At 34.5% G+C, this 17,225-nt stretch overlaps 1 protein-coding gene across 1 annotated transcript; it reads right to left on the reverse strand.

Moving 5' to 3' along the window:
- Nucleotides 1–3,439: 3,439 nt before the first annotated feature.
- On the reverse strand, nt 3,440–8,898 carry grpr (gastrin-releasing peptide receptor). Its single transcript, XM_016489963.1, has 3 exons — nt 8,414–8,898; nt 5,276–5,627; nt 3,440–3,823 (listed from the first exon to the last, which is right to left on the reverse strand). Exons 1-3 carry the CDS (start codon nt 8,812–8,814, stop codon nt 3,440–3,442), a joined length of 1,137 nt encoding a protein of 378 aa, XP_016345449.1. The 5' UTR covers nt 8,815–8,898.
- Nucleotides 8,899–17,225: the final 8,327 nt, after the last annotated feature.

A 17,225-nucleotide genomic window follows, 5' to 3' on the forward strand; every position in this document is an offset into this window, starting at 1 on the left:
TCAGAGGACAGAAGCTTGTAAAAAGATCTGATAAAAGATCAAAGGCTATAGCTTGTTTTTGCAAGGTCTTAGCCAAGAAATTGACAGATTACCAAAACAACAGAATAACTAAATAAATAATCTGGAGCCTCGTACAACATGATGCAACACAATTATATACACAGAAAGCTCTCATCTGTACACAGATATTTTCATAAATACTTAATATGTATATATATTTTTTAGAAATACTAGTATGTTATGTAGAGTCATGCCCACATGCTTGTGTACCTCAAATGCTGTGGTGTCCAGTCTGTATTTGATGCAGTGCCTGCCAAACTGCTTTGATCAATTTCCCACGATACCCTGATATTGATGATGAGGTATTTACAGGAAGTGCACAGCCCATTGCACATGCCCAGAAGAGAGTGATGGAAAGATACTGTCCATTACAGAACAAAAATAGACCCGCATTTAGCATTCCAGTTGAAGACAGTTTGATTCAGTTATATTAAATAACATTTTTGATTTGAAAAAAAAAAAACTTTAGATGATACCATGAAGTACCACATATTTTGTATGTTTTGATAAAAACATTGTTTAAAAGTTTGTTGTTTAAAATTGTGCAAAGCGCCCATCTTTATGTTGTCTAATGTTATAAAACAAGATCAAATGTTTCATTAGTCATTACACGTCAAAACGTCAGACTTGCTGTTAGATTGATGTGACTGGGCATCTGCAGCAGTGTGGGACACATGAAGACTCATTTTTGTGCCAGATCAATATGATTCCAAGTCTGCAATTTACAGTACCACGACAATAAATCCAACCTCATCATTTTTGACATTTAGTACAAACGTGTGATTAATGACTTCAAGGTGCAAATTCACTCTAAAAGCATGCACTCACGCACACACACACACACACACACACACACACACACACACACACACACACAGATGTGCATAAGGAACGCTCTTACTGATCCAAAGTAACAAGTCAAAACCCGGAAATGTTAAATGCCATGTTATTTGAAAACACACAACGCTTTTAGGTATGACTGCATCTTGCATTTTTTACTAACCAGCAGCAAGAACACAGCCTCATTCTGAATAAATACAACCACTCTGGTTTAATCATCATTATTTGTGCTAATCACTATTTACTTATCACAATATATCACTATAAACACGTACAGTGTAAACAAGATACATTCTTGGTGAAAGTCACTTTATTAAAAAATAAATTAAGCCTTTTAGCCTGACACAGTGACACTGGAGCACCAGCAGAATAAGTTTGGGGGCGTGACCATCTGTCTTCCCAACCAATGGCAGATAGAGGGAGTGTTCAGGAAACCTGTTTGAAAACATTCATTATTATTTTGCAGTTCTGTTTGGTGCTGCTGAATATTATACATTCCATCATTAAAATGAGTAAACAATCATCATTGTCAGATGAACAGAATACATTTGGAAAAATTAGACTGCAGGAAAGATGCCTACTATCCATTCATTCATAATAGATGCATTTTCTCTTCTTATTAAAAATAATTTGCACTGTGGCTGTGACTGATTTTCTTATCTATATCTCTGTGTGTATATTGCCTTCACTGCCAATAATGAGGGCAATTATATGCTTAGAGCAGTATCATTCAAATTATTATTTTAGTATCATTCAAATATGATTATATAGTTTGTATTAATAATTTGAATTAGTTTTAATTTGTTTGTATTTTCTATTTTCATTTCAATTTTAATTAGTTTTAGTCATTTTTCTATAGTTACAAGTCTATCGTTTTTTATTCATTTTTATTCCAGTTATAGTTTTAGTACATCAAGTTCAGCTAAGTGAAAATAATAAATGTTGCCATGACAACTAGCACAAATAAAATAAGTTTATTTTTTATATTTTATTTCATTTAACATTTATTATGATTCAAATAACAAACATTTTGTTATGGTTTTAGTTTTTGTTAACTACAATAACCCTAATTGACAGTGAAAAAAAAGTCATAAAACAGTGTGGGCAAACAAATAAAGTCCTTTATCTGCTCCCAAATGGAAAAAACATGAATAACCGATTGATTATTTGACAACAGAGAAAATAAAACAGTGGGAAAACAACTGATGTTTTCCAGTACAAGCATTCTTAAAAGGTCCGACTGACCTCAACACCACTTTCTGCTCCCATACATCTATTTTTACTCAATCTAATCTCCTCAAATTTCCCTAAGGGACATACATGGCTCTGTTATATATATCTAAGGAGAGGTTGGTGAGAAAATATCTGGTGAGAAAGTACTGATTTACAAATGAAAGAAAAAATAATAATCCACATAAATATTCTGTGTTCATAACATCAGCTGTCTGACCATCAATATCTGATCTGGACAAACATTGGCGACCTCCAAATGAGTTTTGATCCCAGGTTTATTAAATGGTCATATACTGTTCACGCAGCATGATGCATTTAAATGTCATTGCTTTTATCTTTCGTAGAATCAATCAGACTAATAATTATGCACTGGTTGCTCAGCTCATCCAAGAGGTCAAGGTTAAGCATGGTCCAGTTTGCCTCTTCTGGTAAATGTTGTAACTACACCACTCTGATGGGACAAAAGGCATCTCTCTCCTTCATCTTCCCCTATTTTTCACAGTATTTATTGCTAGTTGACTGCCTTTTTCTTTTGCTTTGTTGTCTTTTCAGAACTGTTTGTAGATTATTGTACTATTCGCACACGCCAAACTTTTAGAAATGGACAATCCCATGTAATATGCAGTTGTTTGAGTGGGTAAATGCACCATTTTATTCACAAAGTCAAATACACTTGAGTTTCTTCATGTGAAACAAGATCACAAGTCCACAACAACAACATCAACAACATGATTGCACATTAACTTCATTACAGGTCAAAAAGTTTTCTTTTCATCTTATAGCGTCCTTTTTATATAAAAGAACAGCAGTCTACGACATCTCCAAATGAAAAGCTCCATCCGTTTGCTACTATGCTCTTTGGCAAATACAAAAAATAAAAAAGCATCATGAAGGACCGAGCCACAAAAAAGCAATGAAGAAAATATTGTCTATATCTTGGAAATACACAGAATTATCCACTAAAGCAGTGGTCGCCAACCCGTCGATCACGATCGACTGGTAGATCTTTTTCACTGTCCCAGTAGATCCCGAAAAAAAACCCAGTAATTTGTTTTTTATATTACAATATTACTGTATTACAATACAAAATCCAATCCATCAATAATCAACAGGCAAAAAACCTTCCCAATTTTATGTGGTTCCTACAACTAAACTTTAAAAAGAACAGTTCACCCAAAACATGAAAATTCTGTTATTATTTACTCAACACACCTGCATGCTGTTGCAAATGTAGAATTTTAAACAAGACGTTCATTTTTATTTTTGAGTGAACTATTTCTATAGCTGTAGAAGAAGTAGTTTAGCTCTAATGGCAGACAACATTGCCATTGACAAGGCTGAAGCTGGCCACAGAGTGGTTCTGGGTATTTTTGATTGAACTCAGTCGTGTATTGTTACGCCTAGCGCTTTGTGAATGCATCAAGATGGACGGGCAACAGCAGCAAAGCTGCTTGTTGAACTGCTTTCTAAAGGATTTGCAGAGCAGGTAGAGAGCAAAGGGATTCACACAAGAGTTGGTGAAGGCAAGGATACGTGCGCACACGCTGGAGATGAAATGGGCCATTGAGGTGTCCACTTCTGTGTAATGGTAGGACCGGTAGAGGTAAATCACATGGTTCGGAAGCCAGCAGATGGCAAAGAGACCCACAAACACCAGCACTGTCTTGGCAAGCCGTATCCGTGACTCAATCTATGGTTTACAAGCACAGATATCACATGTGCAGAAAAGTCAAAATCACAGACTGTCCTCAGATCCCCTAATAATATTTTAAAGCTGAAGTGTGCGATTTTTCAATTAAAAATGCTTTTTTAAAAAAAACGATTCCAGCTGTTTCAACTTTCTGACCATCCTGACACAACAACACAGGCTCAACCAATGGTGTGATTTTGGGGTGGTGCTAATTGTTTGTTTGACCAATAGCAGACAGAGGGAGTGTTAAAAAAACGTGTTAAAAAAAAAAAAAATTCCAGTTGCATTTGGTGACACTAGTGGCACAGAAACTACACACTTCAGCTTTCTTTTATTACTACTACATTTTATTCTGCATTTATTTCTGTTATCCACATATTTTTAAATGCATTAAAAATCACAAGAAATTCATGATACACACTGAAAAAATGATAATTAATTGAGTTTACTAATTTTTTTTAAGGTAAGTGGTTGCAATCAATTTACTTTAGCTACATTTAAATAAACAAATTTAGATGACTAATTTTTTTTTTTTTAAATGTAGCTAAAATAAATCGTTTGCAACCACTTACCTTAAAAAAATGTAGTAAATTCAATAATTTTTTTCAGTGCAGGTACCTATGAAACCAAATGCGCTTATACATTTAGTACATATGGTTCCTTACACTGAAAAAAATTATTAATTGAATTTACAAAAAAATTTTAAGGTAAGTGGTTGCAATCAATTTATTTTAGCTACATTTAAATAAACAAATTTATTTGACTAACTTTCAACATATTTTTAAAATTAAATGTAGCTAAAATAAATTGTTTGCGACCACTTACCTTAAAAAAATGTTGTAGCATTTTTTTCAGTGTACATACAGGTATGGTTCCTTTCAAATATAGACTGTATTATTCATATAACAATAGAACAGCAGGGTAGATGTTTCTGGTCTCATCTTGTATTGTAAAAACCTTTTGAAAATAGCTCCTGAATCACCATTCAAGACCAATTAGGACAAACAGAGAGGTTCATTTTAACATTACAGATGCTCTCTCATGCACTCCGGCTTATGGAAACACTGGCATTCTCAGAAAGGAAAATGTTACATTAATATGTTACAACTACTCTAAAGTGTTTGGAAAAACTCGTTCTTTGACTTAGAAAAATATAATTTAACTAAATTATTGAGTGAATTTCTAGATTAACACAGAAAATAGACACAAATAAATATTTTTAAAATTACACTGTGCTTGTCATAAACACATCCCTTGAAGTTGGAATGATACGAATGATTTCTGGGCCTTTATGAATGTTGTATGTCTACCTGTAAACTAAGTCAAACCAGGATGTATAAATCAGAAGAAGTGATAAAATTACTTTAATTGCAATACTTAAAGTTGGCACCAGCTATTAATTGTTAAACCATTCTAACTTAAACAAAAGCACTACTTGACCTTTAAACTCACCTGCCTCCGAATGTGCGCATTTCCCTCCACAGGAATGTTAATCGCACTCTGAATCAGACTCCTGGCAATAAAGATGTAGTACACAGAAATAATGAAGAGAGGAATGATGTACAGAATAAGGAAGGAGGCCATGGAATGGATTTTGGAGTGCAGGTCTCCGGCGTGAGGGTAAGGAGCACATGCTTTAAAAGTCTCATTGGTTTCTGGGATGTGAAAGTAGTGTAGATCAGAGAACACCAACTCAGGAATGGCCAGGATCATGGAGAGCAGCCAGATTGACGCAGCCCTAAGGCAGACCTTCAGCGAGGCTTTAGATGTCTGGATATCCATTGGCTTGACAATGGCCTTGTATCTAAGAGACAGAAAAGGACCCGGGAACAGATGGAGCCATTTTAATTAAGAATCAAACCTTAAGAACAATGTTTTAATTGAGAACGAACACACATCAAAAAAAAATGATGACTATTTGTTTGAACGGACATGACTAATTAGCTCATGGCATATGATAGGATAAATAAAGGGGACTCTCATGCAACTAAGGTCTGCTAACCGCAGATTTGTCTCTATGGACTGCTGTGTCGCTGAGTTCAGTCCAGTTGTATGTAACCTAATGTTCCCAACCCCTAGCATTACCATCATAAAAAAGGTAAATGTTTCGCGAAATAAATTGTGATATATTATATTATATTATATTATATTATATTATATTATATTATATTATATTATATTATATTATATTATATTATATTATATTATATTATATTATATTATATTATATTATATTATATTATATTATATTATATTATATTATATTATATTATATTATATTATATTATATTATATTATATTATATTATATTATATTATATTATTCAGCTGTGAAAAATTGTTAATTATAATTTACAAAACAATGGGCCTAGAAACAAGATGACGACGGTAATATTAATATTATTAATATTAATATTATTACTCAAAGGCCATTTTCGCTACAATTCCTAAAAAACTAAATTGCATGGCACTAGTTGCGTTTGTTTGAAATAATATAGCGTGATTCATAAAAGTTTCCAAGAGGTCTAATATACAGCATTCCTACGGATGATAAAGAATATTAGGAACTAAAATGCAAAAGGATGAGGTTATGAGGTTGCTAATCGCTTATTTCACATTTCACATTATTCAATCTTAGCAAAAACTAGATTACCCACGATTCTGCAAATGAATCTACACCAATCAGAGAACGGAAACAAGCAAATCACAAAGAACTTTTTAGTGGCCACCCACTGACATGAAGCACTGTGACTGAGTAATTAAGTTTAAATACTTACATATATATGCATATTTTGCAATAGATGTAAAATATATTGTTTTTTATATATAATCAACATCTTTAGTATAGTTGTTTATCTCTCTTGTCATTTTTTATTTGATTGTCATTTGCAGTGCTTCATGGGACTGTTTCCATTATTAGTCTTGTACCTCGGACTTTTTGTCCAATTTTCAAATACTTGTTGTTTCAAATCAAAGTTTGTAGCTGGTTGGTTTGGTTCATGGCTGATAATGCTTTAAGGAATACTTTTAAAAATATCCCTATGGAAAAAATTAATAGAAAAATGTTTCCAGAACCGAGGCCGCTGAAAAAGTTTAGCACGAAATATCAGACCGCTAGAAGGTGGTTGAACAATCAGAACTGACTATTCCACAAAACCCAAGCAATAAAAAAGTTACCAGAAGTGACAGCAGCCTATCTAATCTATGCCTGATTTAAAGCCCTAAATACAGACCACAGGAAAAGATCCTCCCACCTATGAGTGCCATCTACAATCTGTTCATGGCTGTTCACCTACATAAGAAATCAAGCCTCCAGTGCTAATTAGACTCCTATCACATAGATCATGGAACTGTCTCTCTCTTTCTTTCTTTTTATAACTATTTAGGCATTTTTTCATTTTCTTTATAACAGATGGAGACAAAAGTGTAAGTAGAATTTCATTTCAATCACCTGCATTTGTATAGTGCATTCCCAATAAAGTCGCTTACAAACGAATTGTGCCTAACACCCCCCCCCCTCAGTCAGTGACTCCTCAATAAAAAATTCTGAGAAACCATATTTGAATAATTTGAACATTTTGAATAATTTTGTAAAGTATTAATTAATAATTATTCTTAATAATTTGAATAAATTGACTTTTTGATTTGACTTTTGATTTTATAAAAACACTAATCATGTCACCACAGAATGTCACCATTATTTCTCATTTAATCTGACAGCAACTTGACCCTCAGTTGATCTATTGCCCTTGAGGTGCACTTGTTACTCTTGAATGCTCTGGCATCAACACTAACAGGCAGAGGAAGCCGTTTTTCTCAATCATTAGGCACGTTATTTTTCATTTCCACTCATCTGCTACTATCACACACCAAGTCACACACTTCCTCGGGAGAACAGACAGACCAAGAAGGCATAAAATTGGAGCCTTGTGTAAATGGGATACAAATATAGAGTAGAATAGAATGCGTTCCGATCTGAACCACTAAAGTCAGCCTTATCTTCTATATTGTGAACCAAACAAAAGTCGGGTTTTGGTAGGTTCTCAGAGTTTTTGTGTGTTGCTAAAACCTATTAAATATAAAATTACAAAATGATGTGATAATGACAGACAAATGAACACAGGCACTGCTTTTCACCTGAATTATTTTGACAAGTGGGACAGATCATCAGACAGATAATTAACATTAGTTAACAAAAATACTATTCATTGTTAGTTCACGTTAGCTTAATCCATTAAATAATATTAACAGATATAACTTTAGATTTTAATAATGTATTAGTCACACTAATGTATAAACAAACCCAGGCTACTAGAAACAGACCCTTACAAATAATTCAATACGATTTTGCAACAGTATATACATTTTCAATATCCATTTTAACCACAATAATCCTTTTGTATTTTTATAGAGGCTTATGTTTAAGAAGAACGGCTGTTTATGTTACTAATCAAATAGTAATAGGATAAATTACATTAACATTTAAATAGAAATAGTAGGTTATTTTAAAGTGCTACCGAACAATTGAAGTTTTTGCTCTCTAAACCACATTGAGGCAAACAAGAATGGGCTATTTATTTAGACTTGCTACCTGTCCGCTGCCAGCGCTGTGAGCGTGAACACCGAGACTCCAACCGATGTCAGCTGGATGAACGGGATGAGTTTACAGCCCATTCGCCCGAAAAGCCACTCGTCCGCTAGAAACTTGCTGGCATCCACGGGCGCGCAGGTGACCAGCAGCAGCACGTCTCCGAGAGCGAGACTCGACATGAATAGATTTGGTACATTGCGCATGGATTTCACGATGCAAAACGTCCTAATGAGCGTCACATTACCAATTAGTCCAGCAGTAATTAGGAGCGCGTAAACGGTGGCGATAACGATGCCTGAATGCAAGTGCGGATGCTCCGGAGCAGCGCTGATGTTGCTGCGCTCCGGAGAGTCGCCCAGAAACTTTACATCGTCCGTCGGTATTAATATTAAGTCAGACATGTTATCAGATCAGCTCGTGTTCATTTTGAATCTCAAATGTCCAGTATACACGAATATTGCCATGAATGTGGTGTGTTCCGGTGATAGTCCTCTCCAGCGCATCCTGTGCGCAAATGGAGAGTCCATGTGAGGTTTGGCTCCTATATTCCAATAAATTGATGCGCCTGCGCTCTCAAGTGCAGAGGGTCACATATAAAAAATGTTCCGTGAAAGATGCATTTAACGATTAACAATTGTTAAATCTGTCACAGTTTAAATGCACTAATGAAATAACCAATTGTGTACTTACTCTCGTTAGAAAATGCATTTCAGTTAGCCATAAAGGCTGTCTGTGAATTTAGTAAGCTGCCTTCTAGAACACTTAGTTTTTAAAAGATGAACATTCATAGAATCCAATTTTGTATTCTGTACTCTCTCTCTCTCTCTCTCTCTCTCTCTCTCTATATATATATATATATATATTTAAATATATATATATATAATCATTTTTATCAGTCTACTGAAATGTCAATTGGGATTATTATGAAATGTAATGTGAACTTTAAATGTACCTTTTTTTAATTCATTTTGGTTCTATTTTCGCAAGTAGCGATTTTTCAAAACCATTTACTTTTCTGTCTCCTGTCAATTCTGATAATAACAAATTATATTATTTTCATTACTTTTTCCAGCTATATATGCAACTGGGAATAAAATGTCAGCTAGGTCCCCTGGCAACTGTGAATCATTATTATAGGCATATTTTAAAATTCTACCTGCAACAGAACAGCCTTTCTCAAGCCTGTTCCTGGAAACATCACCATTGCAACTTTTTCTAATTAAACATTCCTGATTTAACTCATCAGGCTGTTAGTGGAGACTCAGATAAGGGTGACATCCAAAATGTGTGCTATTGGTGTGCCTCCAGGAACAAGGAAACGCACTGCAATAGATAACAGATTAAATATGATCAGAACACAGTAATGCATCGTCTTGAAAACACTGTCAGAATCCTTTTATTATATGTAATCTCAATGACAAACCTGCACTCTGGCGTAAAATGTAAATAGCACTTGGGTTTGAAGCATGTTAGCCATCTTCTTCTCAATGGTCTGAAAGTACATACTACGGCAGAATGACTGAAGATATACAGCCTCCATAGAAACAGATTTTGATTTCAGTGAAAATTAATGTGAGTGTGCTATACCCAAAACAGGTTTACGACAAAAAAGAAAAGCTGACACTTATAACACAGAGCCAAGGTTTCAGTTCATTAAATGAAAATCAAAACCACAAAGAGGATTGTACAAAGATGATCAAATTTCACTTTCAAATTTGCAGTGCGTTAATGAGCTGAACCGAAACTGATTGGTATCTGTTTCTATCTTATGCCATTACAGTTACACAGTGAATCAATACCTTGAATGCCGGTGTGCATCTATTAAACAACCACTCCATAATACACAAGAGACACCAGCTATCAACACAAGGCATAGCTGTTCACGGAAACAGGCTTCAAGTACTGTACAGCTGCATGATGAAAGATCTGGCTGTAGTGGAGAAAACCTTTTAAAGCGCCTTCCCATAAACTATTGCCATAGTCAAAGTCATAAGCACAACTTTCATCAACATTATGAGGTACCAGATTATAGTCAATGTGTGGATCCTGCAGCTGGGAGAATGGATGAAGTGTGTCTAGTGATAACAGAAATGCCCTATAGCTTATCTTCACCAGGGGTGAATGAATAGGGCAAAGACTGAGCTCCCATTGTGTTGGCGGGATAATCCTTTATTACATGAAGAAAGGGCTTTAAATGGAAAAAGCCATATGCTGTTTGCATGGGCAGGCCAATGTGTCTGCTCTTCTCCTCTGATAATACAATAACCTCACAAAACCCACTCCACAAGCACTTCAATCAAAAAAAACTATAAAAAAGTTGTAAGACACTTTCTGCTTTGTTTTAGTTTTTTTTACTTGCAGGTTCTGAAGAAGTTGGCTGATGCAATGAGGATAAATGGAGATTGACCTATGCATGCTGAGATTGACTGGAAATGTTCTAAGTAATCAGTGGTATTGATGGCGATATTTACAGCAACAGTTTATGACTGCCAATGAAATCTGAAGCACCCTTATCACAGTCTGGCAGATTGCTCTCAACATCCCAGTGTCTATTAACATTATTGATTTGACTGCACTGACACTATTGGATGAGAACAAAACTTGAACCGAATTGAGTTGAATAACAACACTATTGTCTTCTTTATAGCTGAATCTGCAGCTGAATTTTGCAACATCAACACTAGTATTAAACTGAACTGAATCAACATTGACCTGACTTGAGTTATATATAAATAATGGCACTATTATCTTGCTACAGCTGCTTTACAGCAGAATTTGGATTTGAAGTTTGCATCATTGATTCTGGTACTTTCCTGTTTAATACCGTGAAGCTTTGAAACAATCTCTATTGTATAAAGCGCTATAAAAATAAAAGTGAATCAACTTGGTTAAAACTATTATGACAAGTGTGATATCAATGTGAAGTTGTAAACATAAAATCAAGTCTGAACAATGACAGCAACAGATTAATTGATATTAGTCTGTTTTTACAAGCATGACCAGTATATGTTTTGTGTTGATACCACCAAAAAACAAACAAACAAAAAAAAAACAGTTCATGTATTTTGGGACTTGCCAGACATGTTTCCTAAAAGTGTTGCCAAAAAATGATGCCAAAAAAGAGATGACAAAAAAAATGAGAGAGACAGATCTGTTTTGATAGCAGACAGCAGAAAAAAAGACAATCCTACATGCAAATAATACAGTGCAACTAACTATATATCTATGTGTAGTTAGGAAAAATAAATAGGCATATATCTTTTGTTCTTTACTTCAAAAAGCAGTGCACCAAATAAAGCTTCATGTGATATTTTGATGCAAATAAATTTGTCAGACAACATGGACAGGTTGTGTGACACGGCCTCATCCTCAAAGCATAATTAAAATTATAAAATAAATAATAAAAAAACGTATATTATATCATGCACAAACAGACATCTGTCCCCTACTCAAATAATACCCTATAATACTTCATAGAGACCATGTGGATTGGAATGCATGCAGCCTTATTGATTAAATGTTCACTGCCAAATTAATCTGCTCTCTAAATTATCTGCTAATGTATGAGAGGATGAGGATCTCAAACCAGAATTTTATTTTTAATAAAATATGCTATTATCCTTAAGCCATGTGAGATATGGGGTTTGAATTAAAATTCCATGATTAAAATAATGGAGGAAAATAAAGACGTAAGGAATGGAGGAATAGGACATGACATAAAAATGAATTACAAATATTAAATATTAAATTTGACCCATTGAGTGCAGGGACATGTATTACAAGCTGAATGAGAGTTATTTATACAGATTCTTTGTGGGACTTTTGGGACATGAAGAATGGATTTTTAATCATAAAAGTACAAAGGTCTTAAATAACTTCCAGTAGATTCAAAATGAAAGTTTGTTAAAGTCAAAGAAGTAAGACTTATAAAGAGCTGGTATTGTGTGTAAAATACAACTCTTTTTTACCATGATGAAAAGAAAAGGTATGATAGGATTTTTTATATTATATTGATTCTTTCTGCAGTCAGTTCTAAATGGCTTCTCAGTTGCTTGCTATTCAACAGAATGTCTTTGTTTTCTTCAGTAAAATACAATTCCACTTCAGTGTGGCAATTTGATTGATTTACCTAAATGTCACATCAACTGAATGTCTCATCTATAGGACATTATCTTGGCCACACCACTCCTTCCAGATAAGCTGTCTGACAGAATTTGGAAAATAAAAAATAAAAACTCCCCACTGCAATTTTTCTGCAATTATTGAGTCGGAGCCAAAACCCGGATATGCTGATTAAATGTCATTCTTTATTATGTTCCATAAGCAAACATGCAAAGAGCCCGACTTTCAGTTAATCCACCTATGAATCCATAATAGCATTTCTGATATTCCTTGAAAATATCTGCCTCAAAGAATAACAAAAAAAATATATATTTTCTTCGCAATGAATTCATGTTGTTGGATAAATAATAGGACAGTATATATTCATATAAAGAATTAATCAACAACTTAAATTCTGGAGGGAATAAAATACTAATCATGAACTATGAGCAAAGAAAACTCATGTCAAAGGTCATCAGACTTGCAGCGAACTGCTGTAACCTTTTCAGCATGACTGGTGATGAAAAGGTTCCGTTGAGACCTTTGCTTCTAATCAACTATAGTGATAACTACAGAATCACAGTGCAGAGTTATCAAAGCTATTATAAACAGAGCACATGCCTGACGATGGCAGCGTGATCGAAAAGTTGCTGTTTCAATACATTTCTAGCAAATTGTGGCAGTGTGCAGATTATTAGCCTCTCCCTTAATAATATATTTAATATTTCCTGGTCTTTCCGCTTGCAATCATTCAGGTGTGCAAGGGGTTTTATATATATATATATATATATATATATATACATACACAGCGGGTAAAATAAGTACTGAACATGTCACCATTTTTCTCAGTAAATATATTTCTAAAGGTGCTGTTGACTTGAAATTTTCACCAGATGTGAGTAACAACCCAAGTAATCCATAAATACAAAGAAAACAAAACAAATAAGTTCAGAAATTAAGTTATGACGTGAATCCAATAGAAAATCTATGGAAAGAACTACAGATCAGAGTTCATAGAAGAGGCCCACAGAACCTTCAAGATTTGAAGACTGTTTGTGTGGAAAAATGGGCCAAAATCACACCTGAGCAATGCATGCGACTAGTTTCTCCATACAGGAGGCGTCTTGAAGCTGTCATTAACAACAAAGGCTTTTGTACAAAGTATTAAATACATTTCAGTAGTTCAATACTTTTACAATGTGTCTTTCCATTTTATTACACACAACTTAATTTCTGAACTTATTCTCTTTGTATGTATGGATTACTTGGGTTGTTACCGACATGTTTTTTAAAGAACAAGGGGAAGAATTTTATTTAACTGATCAAACATTCAGGATCAGTAATAAACTGCAGGTAAATCTTTAACATGTAGTCATGTCTCGAATGACAGAACATATGTCTGCCTGGAATAGACTGAGGATAACATCAGTGTCATGAACATTAGTGGCTCTGATGGGGTGCAGCTATACAGAGTTATGCTGCTTATGAAACTCTATGAGATTTTCATTATGTGCGTTAATAAATGCCATCTTTGCATTGACTGTTAAGCACAAATGAGATATGTCCTCAAAAATTAATTTTGCATACGCACATATACACACATGGGAAGGAAACCATAGCAACATCACATTGATTTGCTCATGACAGCTGCTTGAGCTTTTTGCATGAAAACAGGATTTTTTTATTACTCAGAGTACCTCATTTTGGCCTGACTCACGTTCAGAGATTAAGGAGAAACTGCCGCTTCCAGATTTATGCAAATGTGAAATGTGATTTATGTGAATTATGCAACCAGGGGGGCAAGATCAAGAATGGCAGTTAAATTCAAGGAAAAATTATATTCTTACCTTTGACTGATGGCTCAGGGTGAGGTGATGGATGATGGCAGGGCAGTGAACAACTTGAATTAAGCTTATAAGAGGGGAAAACTAAAAATAAATTCAAAATAAACCACTGGGCTGTAATACATCTGAATAGCTGTATCTTAATTGTTAAAATGAAAATGATTACATTTCTAAAATATTCTATTCATAGATTAATTGTGATATGTTAGCTCATTATTGCTTTCTAAATTAACCACTTTAAATACATAAAAGAAAAATACATGAAAGACAGCCAGTGATTCATGACTAGATTTTGCCTGGAAATCAGTTTTTAAAAGCCTCTTTTTCGATTGAAAATGAACATTTTGACAATATGATTCCCTACATATTGCATAAAATTTAAATACATTGCAAACTTTTCATTACTGTACACTAGATATTTTTACCGACCTGATTTTTTTCTGGAAAGCTCTTGAAAGGTTTTTCTAGGTTTTATAAACATCCTTGACACACACCCAAAGAGTGTCTCTTTGCTTTACTGAATCTGCATATGTTAACCTGATACGAAAATTTATCTCAGAGAAAATTAATAGTGGTAACAATTATGACGTCATTTTTATCCCTTTGCACCCAACATACATAACATGCAGGCCTTTAGCTGAATCCAAAGAAGTGAATAACAAATTAAAAAGCATTTGGAACACAATTGACAATTACATGAACCCATAAGACCCTCACCGAGTGACACAGCTGAACTCTATGGGGTTTCCACTTACACAAATGTAATGATGCAGACCGCTCTATTCACTGTCAAATCTAACAGCTATGGAAGAGGACCTCCTTTCCACCCTGTTCCGTCCAGGGCCCAATCTCAGTGGAAAATCACACTGATTAGGTCTGACAGCATTTCATTCTCTTTAGTAATTCTGAAGAGAATTAAACTTCAACTGGATGGAATAAAAACCGCTGGGTTTTATTTCACGGTCAAGATCATGCATCGCCTGAGCCCACCAAGGAAATTCAAGTTGAGATTTTTATTCAAGCTGGACAAAGTTACATTTGTTATTTGCTTGCTTAAAATCAAGACAGTAAATAAACCCCCAATTTCCACTTTTCCCATTTTTGTGTGCTTTTAAAGGAAGAGTTCACTCCAAAATAAATATTTTCTGAAAACTGACTTACTGTTAGACCATCCAAGATGTAGAAGGGTTTGTTTCTTCATCAGAACAGATTTGGAGAAATCTTTCACTGCAGAAAGTTATAATGGAGAGAGGACTTTGGATTGAAACTTCAGTTTCAAGTTAAAATCATCTTAGTGATGGATTTGTTTGTTACAAACATTCATCTGTTCACTTCACGATATCCTACATGATGGACTGAAGCTGTGTGATTTACTTGTGGATTATTGTGATAAGCTGTTTGGACTCTCATTCTGACGGCACCCATTCACTGCAGAGGATCCATTGGTGAGCAAGTGATGTAATGTTAAATTTCTCCAATTATGTTCTGATGAAGAAGCAAACTCATCTACATCCTGGATGGCCTAAGTGTGAGTAAATATGTGGCAGATTTTCATTTTTGGTTGAATTATTCCTTGAAAACATTCTTAATTGAAACCATGTAGTCCTAGAAATCCAGAATTTCTGCCTGACAACTGATGCCTCATTGACAGGGTTTCAGATTAAAAATTACATTGCTAATTGTTTTATGCTGTTTGTGTAACATACAGTAGATAGACAGTATCTCAAAATCGCAACAGAAAAGCACCTGTCTGTCCTTCTTACACCTCTCTAACCCTTCGCTTGCTTCCTCCCTCGCTTGCAAATCTGTGTGTTTATGTTTGATGGTCTATGAGATCATATCCAACTTATCTTACATTCTCTTAAGCCAGCGCCAATACTAATCCCGTTCGGAGAGCCCGGAGGAATGTAACGGAGCAGAGTGAAATGGGGGTCCACAATCATTGCAGAAATCAGTTCCTGAAAAACTGTCAAATTGCACAGAAATGGGATCCTATTACGTTGCATTTTATAGATTGGCCCACAAAAACACACACAGAAACACACACAAACAGAGCATGGTAAATCGATAAGGCTATGGGAATCTATATCTCAAGCATTACACACGCTGTGGACTACAATTACTCTTATTCTTGTCACTGAATGGTTTCAGGATTTAATTTCCCTATTCTACAGTGAATGGTGAGGCAGAAAATGCACTTACCATATGTATATATATAATGACACATTTTACTCAACATTTTAAATGAGGACTTGTGGTAAACACTTTGACCTGAATGAAAGGATACCCGTTTAAATTAGGGATGCTCCGATCCGCCTTTTTCGCCTCCGATACCGATTCTGATACCTAGGGTTCGGTATTGGCTGATACCGATACCGATCCGATACCAGTGAAGTTTTTTTCCCTCATTTAAATAAATGTAGAATTTATATATCTCTGAGTGTGGAACTGATAATCATTCTTTCACAATCTACTAGATACAGACTACTTCATTATAAAGAAAAATAAAATAAACAAATATGAAAAAATATAGGCCTATGTATATTTATAATCTATGACAAAAATGTATCATAAACTAGGTTAGTGGATAATTCGGCAGCAAAAGTTATTCTAGAAAAATCAGTGCACAATAATTTTAGAAATCCAAACATTTAGTGAAAAAACAATATTTTGTGGGGAAGAAATAAAAGTGTCGCACTAAATATGGTTTTGTTAAAAAAAAAATTGCTATTTGTACTATTATAAAATCCATTCATTAAAAACATTCATGAATGTATTTATATATAAGTATATACGATTTAGAATGTCGTAGAAAAGTTCATTTATTTCAGTAATTCAACTCAAATTGTGAAACTCGTGTATTAAAT

Source organism: Sinocyclocheilus anshuiensis, unplaced genomic scaffold (assembly GCF_001515605.1).
Source record: "Sinocyclocheilus anshuiensis isolate Anshui unplaced genomic scaffold, SAMN03320099.WGS_v1.1 scaffold1154, whole genome shotgun sequence".
In the NCBI taxonomy this organism is placed as follows: Eukaryota; Metazoa; Chordata; class Actinopteri; order Cypriniformes; family Cyprinidae; genus Sinocyclocheilus; species Sinocyclocheilus anshuiensis.

What these genes read in the sequence shown, in the direction of transcription:
- grpr (XM_016489963.1), bottom strand. Translation starts at nt 8,814, where the DNA reads ATGTCTGACTTAATATTAATACCGACGGACGATGTAAAGTTTCTGGGC. An exon ending in ACAGCGCTGGCAGCGGACAG is followed by an intron (nt 5,628 to 8,413) that starts GTAGCAAGTCTA and finishes TCTGTCTCTTAG; the next exon opens with ATACAAGGCCATTGTCAAGC. An exon ending in ATGCGCACATTCGGAGGCAG is followed by an intron (nt 3,824 to 5,275) that starts GTGAGTTTAAAG and finishes TGTAAACCATAG; the next exon opens with ATTGAGTCACGGATACGGCT.